This window comes from Monodon monoceros, unplaced genomic scaffold (assembly GCF_005190385.1).
Source record: "Monodon monoceros isolate NGI ecotype Baffin Bay Population unplaced genomic scaffold, NGI_Narwhal_1 Super_Scaffold_7, whole genome shotgun sequence".
In the NCBI taxonomy this organism is placed as follows: domain Eukaryota; kingdom Metazoa; phylum Chordata; class Mammalia; order Artiodactyla; family Monodontidae; genus Monodon; species Monodon monoceros.
In genome coordinates, this window is record NW_021703784.1 from 75,077,784 (window position 1) to 75,093,682 (window position 15,899).

Here is a 15,899-nt window from a genome sequence, read left to right on the forward strand (position 1 = left end):
ATTTATCCAGTATGGGACTCTCTGTGCTTCCTGGACTTGATTAACTATTTCCTTTCCCATATTAGGGAAGTTTTCAACTATAATCTCTTCAAATATTTTCTCAGTCCCTTTTTTTTCTCTTCTTCTTCTGGAACCCCTATAATTCGAATGTTGGTGCGTTTAATGTTGTCCCAGAGGTCTCTGAGACTGTCCTCAGTTCTTTTCATTCCTTTTTCTTTATTCTGCTCTGCAGTAGTTATTTCCACTATTTTATCTTCCAGGTCACTTATCTGTTCTTCTGCCTCAGTTATTCTGCTATTGATCTCATCTAGAGTACTTTTAATTTCATTTATTGTGTTGTTCATCGTTGCTTGTTTCATCTTTATTTCTTCTAGGTCCTTGGTAACTGTTTCTTGCATTTTGTCCATTCTATTTCCAAGATTTCGGATCATCCTTACTATCATTATTCTGAAATCTTTTCAGGTAGACTGCCCATTTCCTCTTCATTTGTTAGGTCTGGTGCATTTTTATCTTGCTCCTTTATCTGCTGTGTGTTTTTCTGTCTTCTCATTTTGCTTATCTTACTGTGTTTGGGGTCTCCTTTTTGCAGGCTGCAGGTTCGTAGTTCCCGCTGTTTTTGATGTCTGTCTCCAGTGGCTAAGGTTGGTTCAGTGGGTTGTGTAGGCTTCCTGGTGGAGGGGACTAGTGCCTGTGTTGTGGTGGATGAGGCTGGATCTTGTCTCTCTAGTGGGCAGGTTCACGTCTGCTTGTGTGTTTTGGGGAGTCTGTGGCCTTATTATGATTTTAGGCAGCCTCTCTGCTAATGGGTGGGGTTGTGTTCCTGTTTTGCTAGTTGTTTGGCATAGGTTGTCCAGCACTGTAGCTTGCTGGTCTTTGAGTGAAGCTGGGTGCTGGTGTTAAGATGGAGGTCTCTGGGAGATTTTCGCCGTTTGATATTATGTGGAGCTGGGAGGTCTCTTGTTGACCAGTGTCCTGTAGTTGGCTCTCCTACCTCAGAGACAGAGCCCTGACTCCTGGCTGGAGCACCAAGAGCCTTTCATCCACACAGCTCAGAATAAAAGGGAGAAAAAGTAGAGAGAATCAGTAGAAGTATGAAGAAAGAAGGAAAGGAGGGAAGGAGGGAAGGAAGGAAGGAAGGAAGAAAGAAAGAAAGAAACAAAGAAGGAAAGAAAGGAGGGAGGGAGGGAGGGAGGAAGGAAGGAAGGAGGGAACGAAGGAAAAAAGACAGAAAGAAAGAAGATACAGTAAAATAAAATAAAGTATAATAAAGTTATTGAATTAAAAAATATTTAGAAAAAAAAAAGGGACGGATAGAATTTTAGGACAAATGTTGGAAGCAAAGCTGTAGAGACAAAATCTTACACAGAAGCATACACATACACTCTCACAAAAAGAGGTAAAGGGGAAAAAAATCATAAATCTTGCTCTCAGAGACCACCTCCTCATTTTGGGATGATTCGTTGTCTAAAGAAGGGAAGGAAGGAAGGAAGGAAAGGAAGAAAGAAAGAAAGAAAGAAAAGTATAATAGTTATTAAAATTAATTATTAAGAAAAAAATTTTAAAAAAACCATGGACGGATAGAACCCTAGGGCAAATGGTGGAAGCAAAACTATACAGACAAGATCTCACACAGAAGCATACCCATACACATTCACAAAAAGAGAAAAGGGGAAAAAATCATAGATCTTGCTCTCGAAGCCCACCTCCCTCCTCAATTTGGGACAACTCGTTGTCTATTCATGTATTCCACAGATGCAGGGTACATCAAGTTGATTGTGGATCTTTAATCCGCTGCTTCTGAGGCTGCTGGGAGAGATTTCCCTTTCTCTTCTTTGTTCTCACAGCTCACAGGGGCTCAGCTTTGGATTTGGCCCTGCCTCTGCGTGTAGGTCGCTGGAGGGCGTCTGTTTTTTGCTCAGACAGGACGGGGTTAAAGGAGCTGCTGATTCGGGGGCTCTGGCGCACTCAGGCGGGTGGGGAGGGAGGGGCACTGCGTGAGGGGCGGGCCTGCAGCGGCAGAGGCCGGCGTGACGTTGCACCAACCTGAGGCCCGCTGTGCGTTCTCCCAGGGAAGTTGTCCCTGGATCCCGGGAACCTGGCAGTGGCGGAGTGCACAGGCTCCGCGGAAGATGGGTGTGGATAGTGACCTGTGCTCGCACACAGACCCCTTGGTGGCGGCAGCAGCAGCCTTAGCGTCTCCCGCCCGTCTCTGGGGTTCGCGCTTTTAGCCGCGGCTCGCGCCCATCTCTGGAGTTCCTTTAAGCAGCGCTCTTAATCCCCTCTCCTCGCGCACCAGGAAACAGAGAGGTAAGAAAATGTCTCTTGCCTCTTCGTCAGGTGCAGACTTTTCCCCGGACTCCCTCCCGGCTAGCCGTGGTGCACTAACCCCTTCAGGCTATGTTCAAGCCGCCAACCCCAGTCCTCTCCCTGCGCTCAGACCGAAACCGAAACCCGAGCCTCAGCTTGCAGCCCCGCCCGCCCCAGCGGGTGAGCAGACAAGCCTCTCGGGCTGGCGATTGCCGGTCGGCACCGATCCTCTGTGCGGGAATCTCCCCGCTTTGCCCTCCGCACCCCTGTTGCTGTGCACTCCTCCGCGGCGCCGAAGCTCCCCCCTCCGCCTCCCGCAGTCTCCGCCCGCGAAGGGGCTTCCCAGTGTGTGGAAACTTTTCCTCCTTCACAGCTCCCTCCCACTGGTGCAGGTGCCGTCCCTATTCTTTTGTCTGTTTTTTCTTTTTTTCTTTTGCCCTACCCAGGTACGTGGGGTGTTTCTTGCGTTTTGAGAGGTCTGAGGTCTTCTGCCAGCCTTCAGTAGGTGTTCCGTAGGAGTTGTTCCACGTGTAGATGTATTTCTGGTGTATCTGTGGGGAGGAAGGTGATCTCCGCGTCTTACTCTTCCGCCATCTTCAAGGTCCCCCTAACTTCCACTTTGAAGTATAAATACTCCTGTTGCTAAAGGATCCACATTTCATCTAGAAAGGACATAAATCTGGCAATCTCACTTCAGGCTTATCCCATCCACCTTTTTTCCCTTCGCGTTTAGTCTGTTTCACTCGCTCATAGCGGGGCGCATGTAGAGGCCTTGTCACCAGCCCTTCAAACGAGAGCTCCCCGTGAAACGGCTGAGCCGACACCTCAGCTCGGGACGTGCGCTGAAGCTCCTCACAGGACACCCAACTCCTAATAGCTCATTTTTAACCTTTCCCTATCAGGTATAGTTCTGTGCTGCACTGACAACTGTTTCCTTGTCTACATTCTTCCCCCACACGTGCACACTTGTTATAATATATATAAATACACACACACACAAATATACACACTACTTGTTCATTCATTCCTTAAGTAGGATCTTAGGGTAGTAACTTAATTTTTCTGAGCCCAGTCTTTTATATCGGCAAAATTAGAATTACAATACCTGTCTTATTATCTTGCAAAGTCCATATGAGAAAAATGGGAAAAAAATGTACATTATATGTATGATAATAAGTCCTTCCTTGTAATAGATAACAAGTCTGTTCAAATTTCACTGTAATTACTATAGTTATTGACTGATTTTTAGAGGTATTTTCTTTAATAGCAATAGAGATTTTGAAAGGGGTGCCTTTTCAGTGCACTTCATTCCCTACAAACCAAGGGCGAAGCAAAGCCCCTCCATTCTGCTCTGGTTCCACCCCCAAGTTTGTCCCCCCAGTGTCAGAACTTGTCTACATCTCTGATCTACCTTGGTTCAAATCAAATCTCTTGCTGTAAAACTTCAATGACCTTAGAAAAAAGTGTGTAATGTCATGGAAAATATCTATTTTCCAAGAGGTATGTGATAACCTGTTATACATGCAAAAGATGTGCAGTGTTGTTCTGAAAACTGTAGCCTGGATAGTCCTCAATGCAAAATGAAACATTTCTTCAAAAAACTGGTATTTCAATTTTCCCTTTTTAGATGAACTAATAAAAACAAAACATCCGGGCTTCCCTGGTGGCGCAGTGGTTGAGAGTCCGCCTGCCGATGTAGGGGACACGGGTTTGTGCCCCGGTCTGGGAAGATCCCACATGCCGCGGAGCGGCTGGGCTCGTGAGCCATGGCCGCTGAGCTTGTGTGTCCGGAGCCTGTGCTCCGCAACGGTAGAGGCCACAGCAGTGAGAGGCCCGCGTACCGCAAAAAAAAAAATCCTAGTAATAATTGGTTTCAGTTTATCTAGATTTTGCTTAAAATGCAAGGGTCTGTGATTATGGCCAAAGTGGCTAGAGCCAAACAAAGGCATTTGGGGGGCCCTCATGCCTTTTCTTTCTGTGTTAGACAGGACTCTGGAGAGCTAGAAAAGCAGCTGAAGCAAGTCTTGAAGGAGCGGAGCACCATCCTCCGCCAGCTGACAAAAACATCAAGAGAACTTGATGGAATTAAAGTCAACCTTCAGGTGAGATGAAAACTAATTTTCTCAGCAGCAAAGGGTAAGGAGTCACCTGGTTTGTCTCAGTGGGTTAACATGTAAAGACTTCTGCATTTTTTTTGTACCAGTTTGGAATATATTTCTGGGCTTGAACATGGGAGTTATTATTTATTATTATATGAGCTTTGAAAAGAAATGTCATTTGAAATGCTGTCTGGGAATCTGCGGTTTGCAAATTCAGGAATGAGAAAACTGTGTGCTTGGCAAAACCATCAATTTCTCACAGTTTCTAAGATCAGTTTGACCCCTGTGTTTTTTATATTACAAAATGATGAAAAGCAGTTATGGCTAAGAGTCATAAATGAATATAGAAATGATCTCTTGAAGAGAACTTTAAATTCCACAAAGGACAGTTCTGAAAATTCTTTAATAAACCTCATTACTAAAATGGGTAAATGCCTTGCAAAGGAAAGTGTCATCTGTGAAAATGTATTAGTACTCAGTGAAATCTAAATCAAAAACCAAAGACAAGATCTGTATCTGATAAGAAAAGTTTCTGAAATATCTGAGAATATATTTTAATATTTTCCTTTAACATTGTATTTTTGAATACATACTGATACTAAAAGCTTTGCATGTATTATAGGATTTAATTCTCCTAATATATCAATGAGGGTAGGCACTATAAATGTGAGTTTTCTTGTTGCACATGAGGAATCATGCTTGAATGTCACAAAGGAAACCAGAGTTTAAATGCAGGCAGTCTGACTCCACAGCTGGCCTGTTAGTTATCGCACTGAACCAAGTTTCTGAACCTTGTGTAATCACCATTGTTCTTAGCTTTTTAGTCCCGTGATGATGATTATGGTGTCAGTAAGCACTACAGTTTATTGAATGTGGTCTCTTGTGTTAGGTCCTCTTTCTCCAATTTTTAATTAATTTTCACATGATGATTATGCTATGATTATTATTAGCCTCATTTTACAAGTGAGAAAACAGAGTTAGAAAAGGGCTTGGAATCTGAGAGCACAGAGAAAGTTAGGAGGTGGATCTGGTATTTTGAGCCCAACACCCAAGCTCTTGTTCCAGAAGTTGTATTACATCTTGAGAACATGAAAATAGCAGAAAATTTACTCACACTCCAGTAGGATACAGTGACAGGTAGCAAGATGGTAACAGGGCAGGAATAACAGTTCTATGGTAGAAGTTTGCACAGAGCATTAGGGACGCACTGACTAGGATGAAAATGGGTGCATACTGATTTCCATATAGGAAGTTGAGGCCAGAATGCTACCTTTTCATTAAGTAGAAATTCACAAGTTTTATGAGACTTCAAAGAATATTTAAGACACTTGCACCTTCTTAGAGGCATGAAACACCTGGCACGTTGAGAATTTTTCCAGCTTATGGTGAAATAAATGCCCATGAGTGGTCAGTACTTCCAGCCAGGACACTCAGTATCTCTATACTAGCAGCCTAAGTTAAGTCAACCTAAGTGTCCATCGACAGATGAACGGATAAAGAAGATTGGCACATATATACAATGGAATATTACTCAGCCATAGCAAGAAACGAAATTGAGTTATTTGTAGTGAAGTGGATGGACCTAGAGACTGTCATACAGAGTGAAGTAAGTCAGAAAGAGAAAAACAAATACCGTAAATACCGTATGCTAGCATATATATAGAATCCAAAAAAAAGACATCGAATTACAGTCTAGGAAATTACTTGAAATAAATGTACAATTTTGTGGAGTTACTTTTTGAAAGGCTAATACATCTATCACTAAATGTAATTGCAATCTTTTAAAATGCCTTTTATTTATTTTGTGACAGCCATTGTGCAAGGTGTTTTTTATTTAATTTTTATCTTATTAAATCCCTTCAACAAGCTTTTCACAAAATAAGATAATATTTTACTCATTGTACAGTGAGGAAATGAAATTCAAAGAGACCACAGGAATCTCCCAAAGTCGTACATCTAATAAATGTTGATTCCAGGTTTCAAACTCATAGTAAATAAATAAATATATTGCCCATTGCACACATTTTTTTCATATTTTTTTCCAGTGGGGCTTCATAAAGACATGAGCTTTGAAAGCCTTGTTCATCTCTGTAACCATAGCACCTGGATGGCATCACAATATAGATCCATGTATAAACATTGTATTAATTAAGTAGTAGGTATATCAATCTTTGGTATCCTTAAAGTCATCAAAATTATTTTCCAAGACGTATACCCCACTTCTCTGGACATTGCTGGGGAAATAATAATCAAATACTAATGAGTTCCTCTAATTGGATACATTTTTCAGACCCTCATCTGCATACCTACCCTTTTCATATTTTCATTTCTTCATTTCATGTTTTGTTTTGTTTTTAATTTCTTGAGGATTGTGCCATGCCCTTTTAATCTTTGTTTCCTTCAGAATGCCTGGAGTGTAGCAGATGGTAAAATGAATAAGCATATTTTTATTATACTTTTCACCAAGTGCTTTCACACATCTATTATCCCCTTTGAGTTTTCCAGTAACTGTCTAATGTAGGCTCTTCAAAATTCTCATCCCTGTTTATCAGATAAGGAAGTCAAAGTGCAGATTTTGTGACCTGTCCCAGGTCATGTGGCCATGATGCACTTTGAACTGTAAATCCCATAATTGGTGATTTTCCCCCAAACCTGCTTTTTTGTGTTTTACGTCAAGCTACTGTTTTCAAATATACAGAGCACCTTTTATTGGCTGCTTCCTAATAATGATATCAATCAGTCATTTTAGGGAAAAGGGTTCTCTTGTGATGCTCACCCCACCACATCCATATCAGAATGCTTAACTTACTACATGAAAATTGTTTCTAGCATTAGGCTGAAAAAGTGGTGAAGGCAGACACTATGGCTTTGTTGTTAATTAAATATTAGGTAAGCAACATGTTTGCCATTCTTGTTATTGTCAGTTCCTTACCTGTCATAGCTGCTCTTTTTACAAACAATATTATTGCGTCTGTTTTAACTCTTAATATCAAAAAGGATAGATCACCCTGTTAAATAATATACTAAGTATAAATAAGAAAGTTTTCAGGGAAGGATTAACGGGTCAGATTCTCTAATGAGAAAAGCTCAGTGGGCTTTTCTCTTTTAATTCAGGGTCTGTCAATGCTGAATTTGCCAGAGTAAATAAACAGTAATGACTGTTTTTTTCTTTAATACACTATCTATACAGAACAGTTACAATTTTAAACGGCCCTAGTTTTTCTGTGCATTCTAATGCATTACTCATAAATAATAAATAGACAAGACCAAACAGGTGCATGCCATTTGACTGCTTTCATCCTGATGTATTATTACTTAGCTTATTTAGGGAGGCCTTTTATATCCCCTTGTGTTTGTAGAAACTATGCCAGAACCAGTTTAACATGCCTGCAGAGAACATAGTAAAACTTCAAATGAAGAGCAGAAGATATGTTTTATATTCACTTATAAAGAGACCTAGGTATTTGGAGAGTACTTTCTCCTCCACTGAACCTCTAAATGCTGAATCTCAGTTCATTCCCTTTCACTCACTGTGTAGCACTTGCACCACTTGGTGTCATAAATTGTGCATCCTGAGAGCCATGGGGACCATCATGGCCTCGTTTGTACATTCTTATTTCAGGGCATAAGTGCAGCCACCCCTTGTGCCATAAACACAAAATTAAAGTAAGCTTCAATTTATCACATGAATAAGACTTCCTTTTCCCACTTTTCTTATCAGAATTTGAAAAACGATGAGAAATCTGCCAAAACTGATGTTCAGAAGCTTCTGGAAACAGGTCAGAAACAAAGGTAAGGCTGTGTTTTCCTTTTATTTTCTTAGTTCTTTTCCTCCATAGCCAAACTCCATTCAGAGACTTCACAAGAATAAGTTTATTCTAAATGCATTCATTTCTTTATATTCTTACTTACACTTTAATGTATAAGAATCTTGTTCAAATGTAGATCCTTATAAAATAAGTGTAGGGTGGCTCTTGAGATTCTGCATTTCTAACACGTTCCCTGGTGATGGGTGATCCCGATACTGATGCTGCTTGTCTGCAGATCTCAATTCAACCGTTAAGGATCTGGAGTACTTTCCTTTATCGTCCCACTAAGATGGGCCCACATAAGTCTGCCCATCAACAGATCCAATAACAATGACATCAGTGGGCCGTTGTTTTTTGTTTTTTTTTTTTTTCAGATTCTGTGATCTGAAGTTTATAACTTGTAGAGGACTTTGGCCTTTTTTAATAATATCAAAACTTGATCGTGGCGATAGTGGTGGGGGGTGGTAAGAAATGGGGTAAACTTAACGCAGTAGAATTGGAACAGTTTTATTATTGTTGCCGTGTTTATTTTGGAAGGAAGTGAACTATGAGCTAGATTTCTATGCAGTATTAAAAAAACTTTATGACTTGAAATTGCTTCTCAAGGAAAAAAAAAAAAAAGCCAAGGTATTTTAAGGTAGAAACAAGCCAGCATTTGTTATTTGTTATACATTTACTAGAGGCTCTACTAGATGCTTTATTTTTTTTTTCTTGTTTCAACACCACAAGTATAAATTAAATATTATTGTCCCCATTCAGTAAATGGGAAATTGTTGCTCAAAATGATTAAGTGAATTGATGAGAGTTGTGTTAATTGGAATTTGCTCTGCTGTGTCTTACCCATAGCCATACCCTTTCAAGATAGTTTACTGATCCAAAGCAAAAAGCTGTTTAAAAAGTTGACAGACGCTACACTATGTAGTCCCTTCTCACCATCTTCTATCTTCTCCACTGTCCTTGCCTCTTGACCCAGAAACCTCATGGCATTGAGGTGATGACATGTTAAAAATCAAATCAAGCATCTTATATTGACTCTTGTTATTATTTAAATGGAATCATTATTTATTGAACATGAAATTCTCTCCAAAGTCCAGTATTAAAAAGATGTCATAAAATATGGGTCTGAGCATGTTTCCAAAATTACATGATTTTAAATTATTTTATTGGTTTGAAATAATCCACTTTTTAAAACACCTGTGCTCAATATCACACAAGTATATGTGATTCACTGAGTTAGTGGAGAATTATAAACAATATTTTCAATAGAAATAGCTAGTCAAAATGTTACCAAGCCTAAGCTTGTACTGCTCCCTGCACAACAGGCCAGTAATCAAGAGACGAGTTCTTGAGGCAAGAAATAGTGACTTTATTCAGAAAGCCATAAAAACCGAGAATATCGTGGGCTTGTGCCCCAAAGAACCATCTCGCCTGAGTTAGAATTCAGGCTCATTTTATATACTAAAACGGCAGCCTCCGGAGGGCATGTGTTAATTTTTTCTTCCGTGCAGTCACTCACAGGTAGACCTGGTCAGGATGTTTCCTGTGAGCTAAACAAAGGTATTTTAGCTTAATGCTCATTACCTGGGATGTAGGGTTCCCAGAGATGGACCATTATGTATAATTTAAGCTTATAGGCAACATCCCTTTAGTGATCAACTTGTAATAGAATACAAAATGTTCTTCCCTATTACAAAAACAGACCAAGAGTCATTGAAAATTATCACTCTTTGTAGAGTCTTCCATGTTGGGAAAAGATAATAAACAAAAACATAAAAGTAGAAATGACTTCGGCATAATGCATGTGCGATACCAGTGAGAGGGTTGCAGTGACTGAAGAAGACAGATTGAGTCAGGAAAGATCAGAAAATAAAGCTGTTGTGCATAGACTGGGAGCACTCAAAGGTTAGCTCAGTGTGGACTTCAGCATAAGCAACAGAAAACCCATTCATGTAGCTCTGTAAAAGAATGATATAATTAAAGAATTATATTAGGGGAATTGTTCTGACAACATTGTTCAAGGCAGAAAGAAAGAGACATAGACCAGGTTGAGGAAAGGTCCCCTAGAGAAGAGACAGAGAGATCTCATCAGTGAGGACCATGGAGTGAAAGAGCAACAAAATCAGCCTTTCTTTATTGCAGGAGAGACACAGATGAAGAGACAGGCTTATGCATGATGTGAATAAGGAAAAACCTGTTCCTTTAGCTTACTGATATTTTCTTAAATTAGCTATGGTTGTTTCTACATGACACACAAAATATCCAGGCAAATGAGGAAAAACATGGTTAGAGTTATTGAGAATTTCAGGCCATCATCTCTACGTTTGGCATGGTATACAGATAGCCAGATGATGGACCAAGTTTTTCAATGAATGTGTTAAATGGAGCATATATTTTGGTATTGTGACTTCAAAGTTTTATCCAAAATTATAAAATTTGTTAAAATGCATAACTTGTATAATGTACACAAAGTCAGCATGGAAAATTCAATAAATCCTAACAATAGGTGATTTCTCAAAAGTATAATATATTTGATATATTAGTTTTTGCTGTTTAGTTAGAGTTATAAAAATCATGGTTATCTGAATGTGAAAGAGGCTATATATCTCATTTCCAAAATAAAAGAGATTAATAAACAGTAAAAGAGAAAAAAGTTATCTCAGACTATAAAAAGTATTAACTGATGGCAAATTTAGAAGTATTATCAGAGCCTGAAGGACTAAAATGTATTGCAGATGCCATATACACCCAGTTCTCAGTAACTACATGTCCTCTGGGATCCTTGTCGCCTGGCCCTTACCTGGCGAAGTAGTCCCTAGAAGTCATGCTGCTTTTATGTGACTCTGACATCACGGGCTACAGTTAATTACCTCATAGGTGTCTCTACCAAAACAAAACTGAATCAGTTAGAATTTCCTTCTTGGAATTGTAACCAACAGGCAACTAATAAAGTCCCTCTGTGTAGCTGTACTAGATTGTAAGTAAGTAAATGCAGAGGATATGGCATGGTCGTAAACAACCAGGTAGTGAGAGCAGCATGTCTTTCTGCCAAAGAGGTAGAGAAAGGAATGTGTATATGTGTGTTTGTGTGTGTAGTGTACGTGTATGTGTGTGCACATGCACTCATACTTTTACACGAGAAGGAGAAAGTTGCATTGACTCTTGATTTTTACATTTCAGAAATATTTAGACAGCTTAGGTAATATTCATAGAAGAGTCCTCCGGTTGATGGAGAGACTTTTAAGCCATACTATGTGAGGAGTGAGAGTAAGTAACCAAAAAATAGAGACCCTGGGAGATAGGAGAGTACCCTGAAGTTTCTGAAAAGCTGTCTTGAAAATAAAAAGGAATAAAACATTTTACTCTCTACGGTGCATGGTGGGTAGAGATTTTGAGAAGGCAGTTTTGGACTCTGTGTACTAATGGATTTTAGTATATCGAGTTCTCTGTAAAGGAAAAGAATGCCTGAGATAGTGGCAAGGTTTCTATCTGTGATGTTATGACAATACAATCTGGTAACCACATGAAAAGAATACCTTCCTGTAGGGTGAGGTATTTTTATATTTATAATTGGGGATGGAAGATGTGTGAAACAGCTGCCTTTTAAAATCCCTTGTAACCATGAAATTCTATGGTAAAACGTACTCAACATCTGAGAAACCCTATCACAGTGTCGCTGGAGCCAACAGTTCTTTAGAATTCAAGCTTCAGTTCAGTGACAAATAGGGCCCAAGAGTAGCTCTACATAGTTTGTGCAAATCCCATTTGGTGGAGGGGGGGTGGTCGGAGTAGAACTGAGCAAGTTGTGGGACAGGAGATTGGGGCCACCTAAAGCATGGGAGCATTGAGAATGTGCAGAAATAAGTCTGAAAAAGGAGATGGAGAGATTCAGAAGTTTCAAAAGTCCCGCTTTGCCATTCTGTCTGATAGCTTTCCTCGCCATGAAAATGAGAATTCTGTACCTTCTCCAGCTTTTAACAGTTTTTGCAACTTATTTTTTTCTTACTCCCTATTGCCTATAGATGTCAGTATGTGGGCATTTTTGAATATATATACATATATAAACACTTATTTTAATTTTTATAAAATATATGAATTTTATCATTTAATTTTAAAATATATGTATCATTTTAAAATAAAAATGAGAATTTTAAAACACAGAAATAACAAATAAGTATTACAAGATTTTATTATAACTTTTTTCTAGATGGAAATATAATAGTCCTATTGCATTTTTATTCAGTACTTGTTGAAGATTTGAGTGTTAGGAATAGAATGTAGACCCTTCTTTCTTTCTCTCTGTCTGTCTCCCTCAATAGGGGTAGTATAATGACTCTCTAGAATTTGAGCACATAGTCTGCAGAACACAATTCCACCACCTCTTTATGTATCAGTTTTCCATTTTATGGACTGCCTGGTATACTGTAAGCCTACAATATATTTAAATATTACTATTATTTTGTATTATATTATGCCACACATGCTCTTTGTGGAAAATATCAGGAGAAATAGTGGAAGTCTACATGTGAAACAATTCTGATAAATAAAACCGGTTTGAGGCCGTAATGGAAGCTGAGAATTAAAATCCACTTTAAGCAAAAGCATGTTAAAGCTTTACGCAAACAAGCATAAATCATCTAAAAACCAAAGTGACTGTAATTATTTTATAACTTGTTCCTGTTATACGTTGCCTTGATAAACAAAATCCAGATTGATTCCAGCGATCGTATAGACTTTCATGGATATTCCTAAAATTGAAACTGGGACCTAATAGTTTCTAGAGTAATCATTAAATCCTTCTGGATGAAAGAGCAGCTTGTGGTTGTGCAGGATGTGGTGGTCAAAGAATGAACACAGGGACCTCAAGTGGTGCCAGTGGTTGTGATAATGGTTTCGTGTATTATGTGATTATTTTCTAGGCATTTGCTAAGCATTTTGCCTATATTACATCTTCCAAACCTCACTATAAACCTATGAGGTAGTTCTATTATTGTGCCCATTTATAGGTGAAAAAAAAAAAAAGAGTCTAAGAACATGCTTTCCTATCCCATAGTCTCTTTATTATGGTTACACACCAAGAAAATATTTTTGTTCCAGAAGTTGTCTTTTCGCTCTAGACTGGGAAATTTAGTTTGTCTGCTGGTAAGACTAGAAGAGGTTTCTATTTGGTTGTTGCTGTTGCTTTGAAGGAGTTTATTCCTTTAGCCATACTTAACACACACCTACACACACTCACTCATATACTGTAATCTGCTATCTGAAATTTTTTTTTTTACATCTTTATTGGAGTATAATTGCTTTACAATGGTGTGTTAGTTTCTGCTTTATAACAAAGTGAATCAGTTATACATATACATATGTTCCCATATCTCTTCCCTCTTGCATCTCCCTCCCTCCCACCCTCCCTATCCCATCCCTCTAGGTGGTCACAAAGCACCGAGCTGATCTCCCTGTGCTATGCGGCTGCTTCCTGCTAGCTAGCTATTTTACGTTTGGTAGTGTATATATGTCCATGCCACTCTCTCACTTTGTCACAGCTTACCCTTCCCCCTCCCCATATCCTCAAGCCCATTCTCTAGTAGGTCTATGTCTTTATTCCTTTCTTACCCCTAGATTCTTCATGACTTATTTTTTTTTAGATTCTATATATATGTGTTAGCATATGGTATTTGTCTTTCTCTTTCTGACTTACTTCACTCTGTATGACAGACTCTAGGTCCATCCACCTCATTACAAATAGCTCAATTTCATTTCTTTTTACGGCTGAGTAATATTCCATTGTAGATATGTGCCACATCTTCTTTATCCATTCATCTGATGATGGACACTTAGGTTGTTACCATCTCCTGGCTATTGTAAATAGAGCTGCAATGAACATTTTGGTACATGACTCTTTTTGAATTATGGTTTTCTCAGGATATATGCCCAGCTGTGGGATTGCTGGGTCATATGGTAGTTCTATTTGTAGTTTTTAAGGAACCTCCATACTGTTCTCTATAGTGGCTGTACCAATTCACATTCCCACCAGCAATGCAAGAGTGTTCCCTATTCTCCACACCCTCTCCAGCATTTATTGTTTCTAGATTTTTTGATGATGGCCATTCTGACTGGTGTGAGATGATATCTCATTGTAGTTTTGATTTGCATTTCTCTAATGATTAATGATGTTGAGCATTCTTTCATGTGTTTGTTGACAGTCTGTATATCTTCTTTGGAGAAATGTCTATTTAGGTCTTCTGCCCATTTTTGGATTGCATTGTTTGTTTTTTTCTTATTAAGCTGCATGAGCTGCTTGTAAATTCTGGAGATTAATCCTTTGTCAGTTGCTTCATTTGCAAATATTTTCTCCCATTCTGAGGGTTGTCTTTTGGTCTTGTTTATGGTTTCCTTTGCTGTGCAAAACCTTTGAAGTTTCATTAGGTCCCATTTGTTTATTTTTGTTTTTATTTCTATTTCTCTCGGAGGTGGATCAAAAAGGATCTTGCTGTGATTTCTGTCATAGAGTGTTCTGCCTATGTTTTCCTCTAAGAGTTTGATAGTTTCTGGCCTTACATTTAGGTCTTTAATCCATTTTGAGCTTATTTTTGTGTATGGTGTTAGGGAGTGATCTAATCTCATACATTTACATGTACGTGTCCAGTTTTCCCAGCACCACTTATTGAAAGGGCTGTCCTTTCTCCACTGTACATTCCTGCCTCCTTTATTAAAGATAAGGTGACCATATGTGCGTGGGTTGATCTCTGGGATTTCTATCCTGTTCCATTGATCTATATTTCCGTTTTTGTGCCAGTACCATAGTGTCTTGATTACTGTAGCTTTGTAGTAAACTCTGAAGTCAGGGAGCCTGATTCCTCCAGCTCCGTTTTTTGTTCTCAAGATTGCTTTGGCTATTCGGGGTCTTTTGTGTTTCCATACAAATTGTGAATTTTTTTGTTCTAGTTCTGTGAAATATGCCAGTGGTAGTTTGATAGGGATTGCATTGAATCTGTAGATTGCTTTGGGTAGTAGAGTAATTTTCACAATGTTGATCCTTCCAATCAAAGAACATAGAATATCTCTCCATCTATTTGTATCATCTTTAATTTCTTTCATCAGTGTCTTATAATTTTCTGCATACAGGTCTTTTGTCTCCTTTGGTAGGTTTATTCCTAGATATTTTATTCTTTTTGTTGCAATGGTAAATGGGAGTGTTTTCTTGATTTCACTTGCAGATTTTTCATCATTAGTGTATAGGAATACCAGAGATTTCTGTGCATTAATTTTGTATCCTGCTACTTTACCAAATTCATTTATTAGCTCTAGTACTTTTCTGGTAGTATCTTTCGGATTCTCTATGTATAGTATCATGTCATCTGCAAACAGTGACAGCTTTACGTCTTCTTTTCCGATTTGAATTCCTTTTATTTCCTTTTCTTCTCTGATTGCTGTGGCTAAAACTTCCAAAACTATATTGAATAAAAGTGGTGAGAGTGGGCATCCTTGTCTTCTTCCTGATCTTAGTGGAAATGCTCTCAGTTTTTCACCATTTAGGACGATGTTGGCTGTGGGTATGTCATATATGGCCTTTATTATGTTGAGGAAAGTTCCCTCTATGCCTACTTTCTGCAGGGTTTTTATCATAAATGGGTGTTGAATTTTGTCAAAAGCTTTCTCTGCATCTATTGAGATGACCATATGGCTTTTCTCC

The 15,899-nt window shown here is 38.8% G+C and overlaps 1 protein-coding gene across 2 annotated transcripts in view; it reads left to right on the plus strand.

The window, feature by feature from the left end:
* Positions 1-15,899, plus strand: part of LUZP2 (leucine zipper protein 2) — a 431,421-nt gene that overhangs the window by 200,201 nt on the left and 215,321 nt on the right. Inside the window, exons 2-3 of one of the 2 annotated variants that reach the window (XM_029208937.1) lie at positions 4,296-4,409; positions 8,128-8,198. Coding sequence is in view for 1 of the 2 variants with exons in the window: in XM_029208936.1 (XP_029064769.1) it covers positions 4,292-4,409; positions 8,128-8,198 (189 nt within the window). In the remaining variant the exon portion in view is untranslated. Of the gene's footprint in view, positions 1-4,291; positions 4,410-8,127; positions 8,199-15,899 lie in introns of both variants that reach the window. The other variant, XM_029208936.1, reaches the window with a different exon arrangement.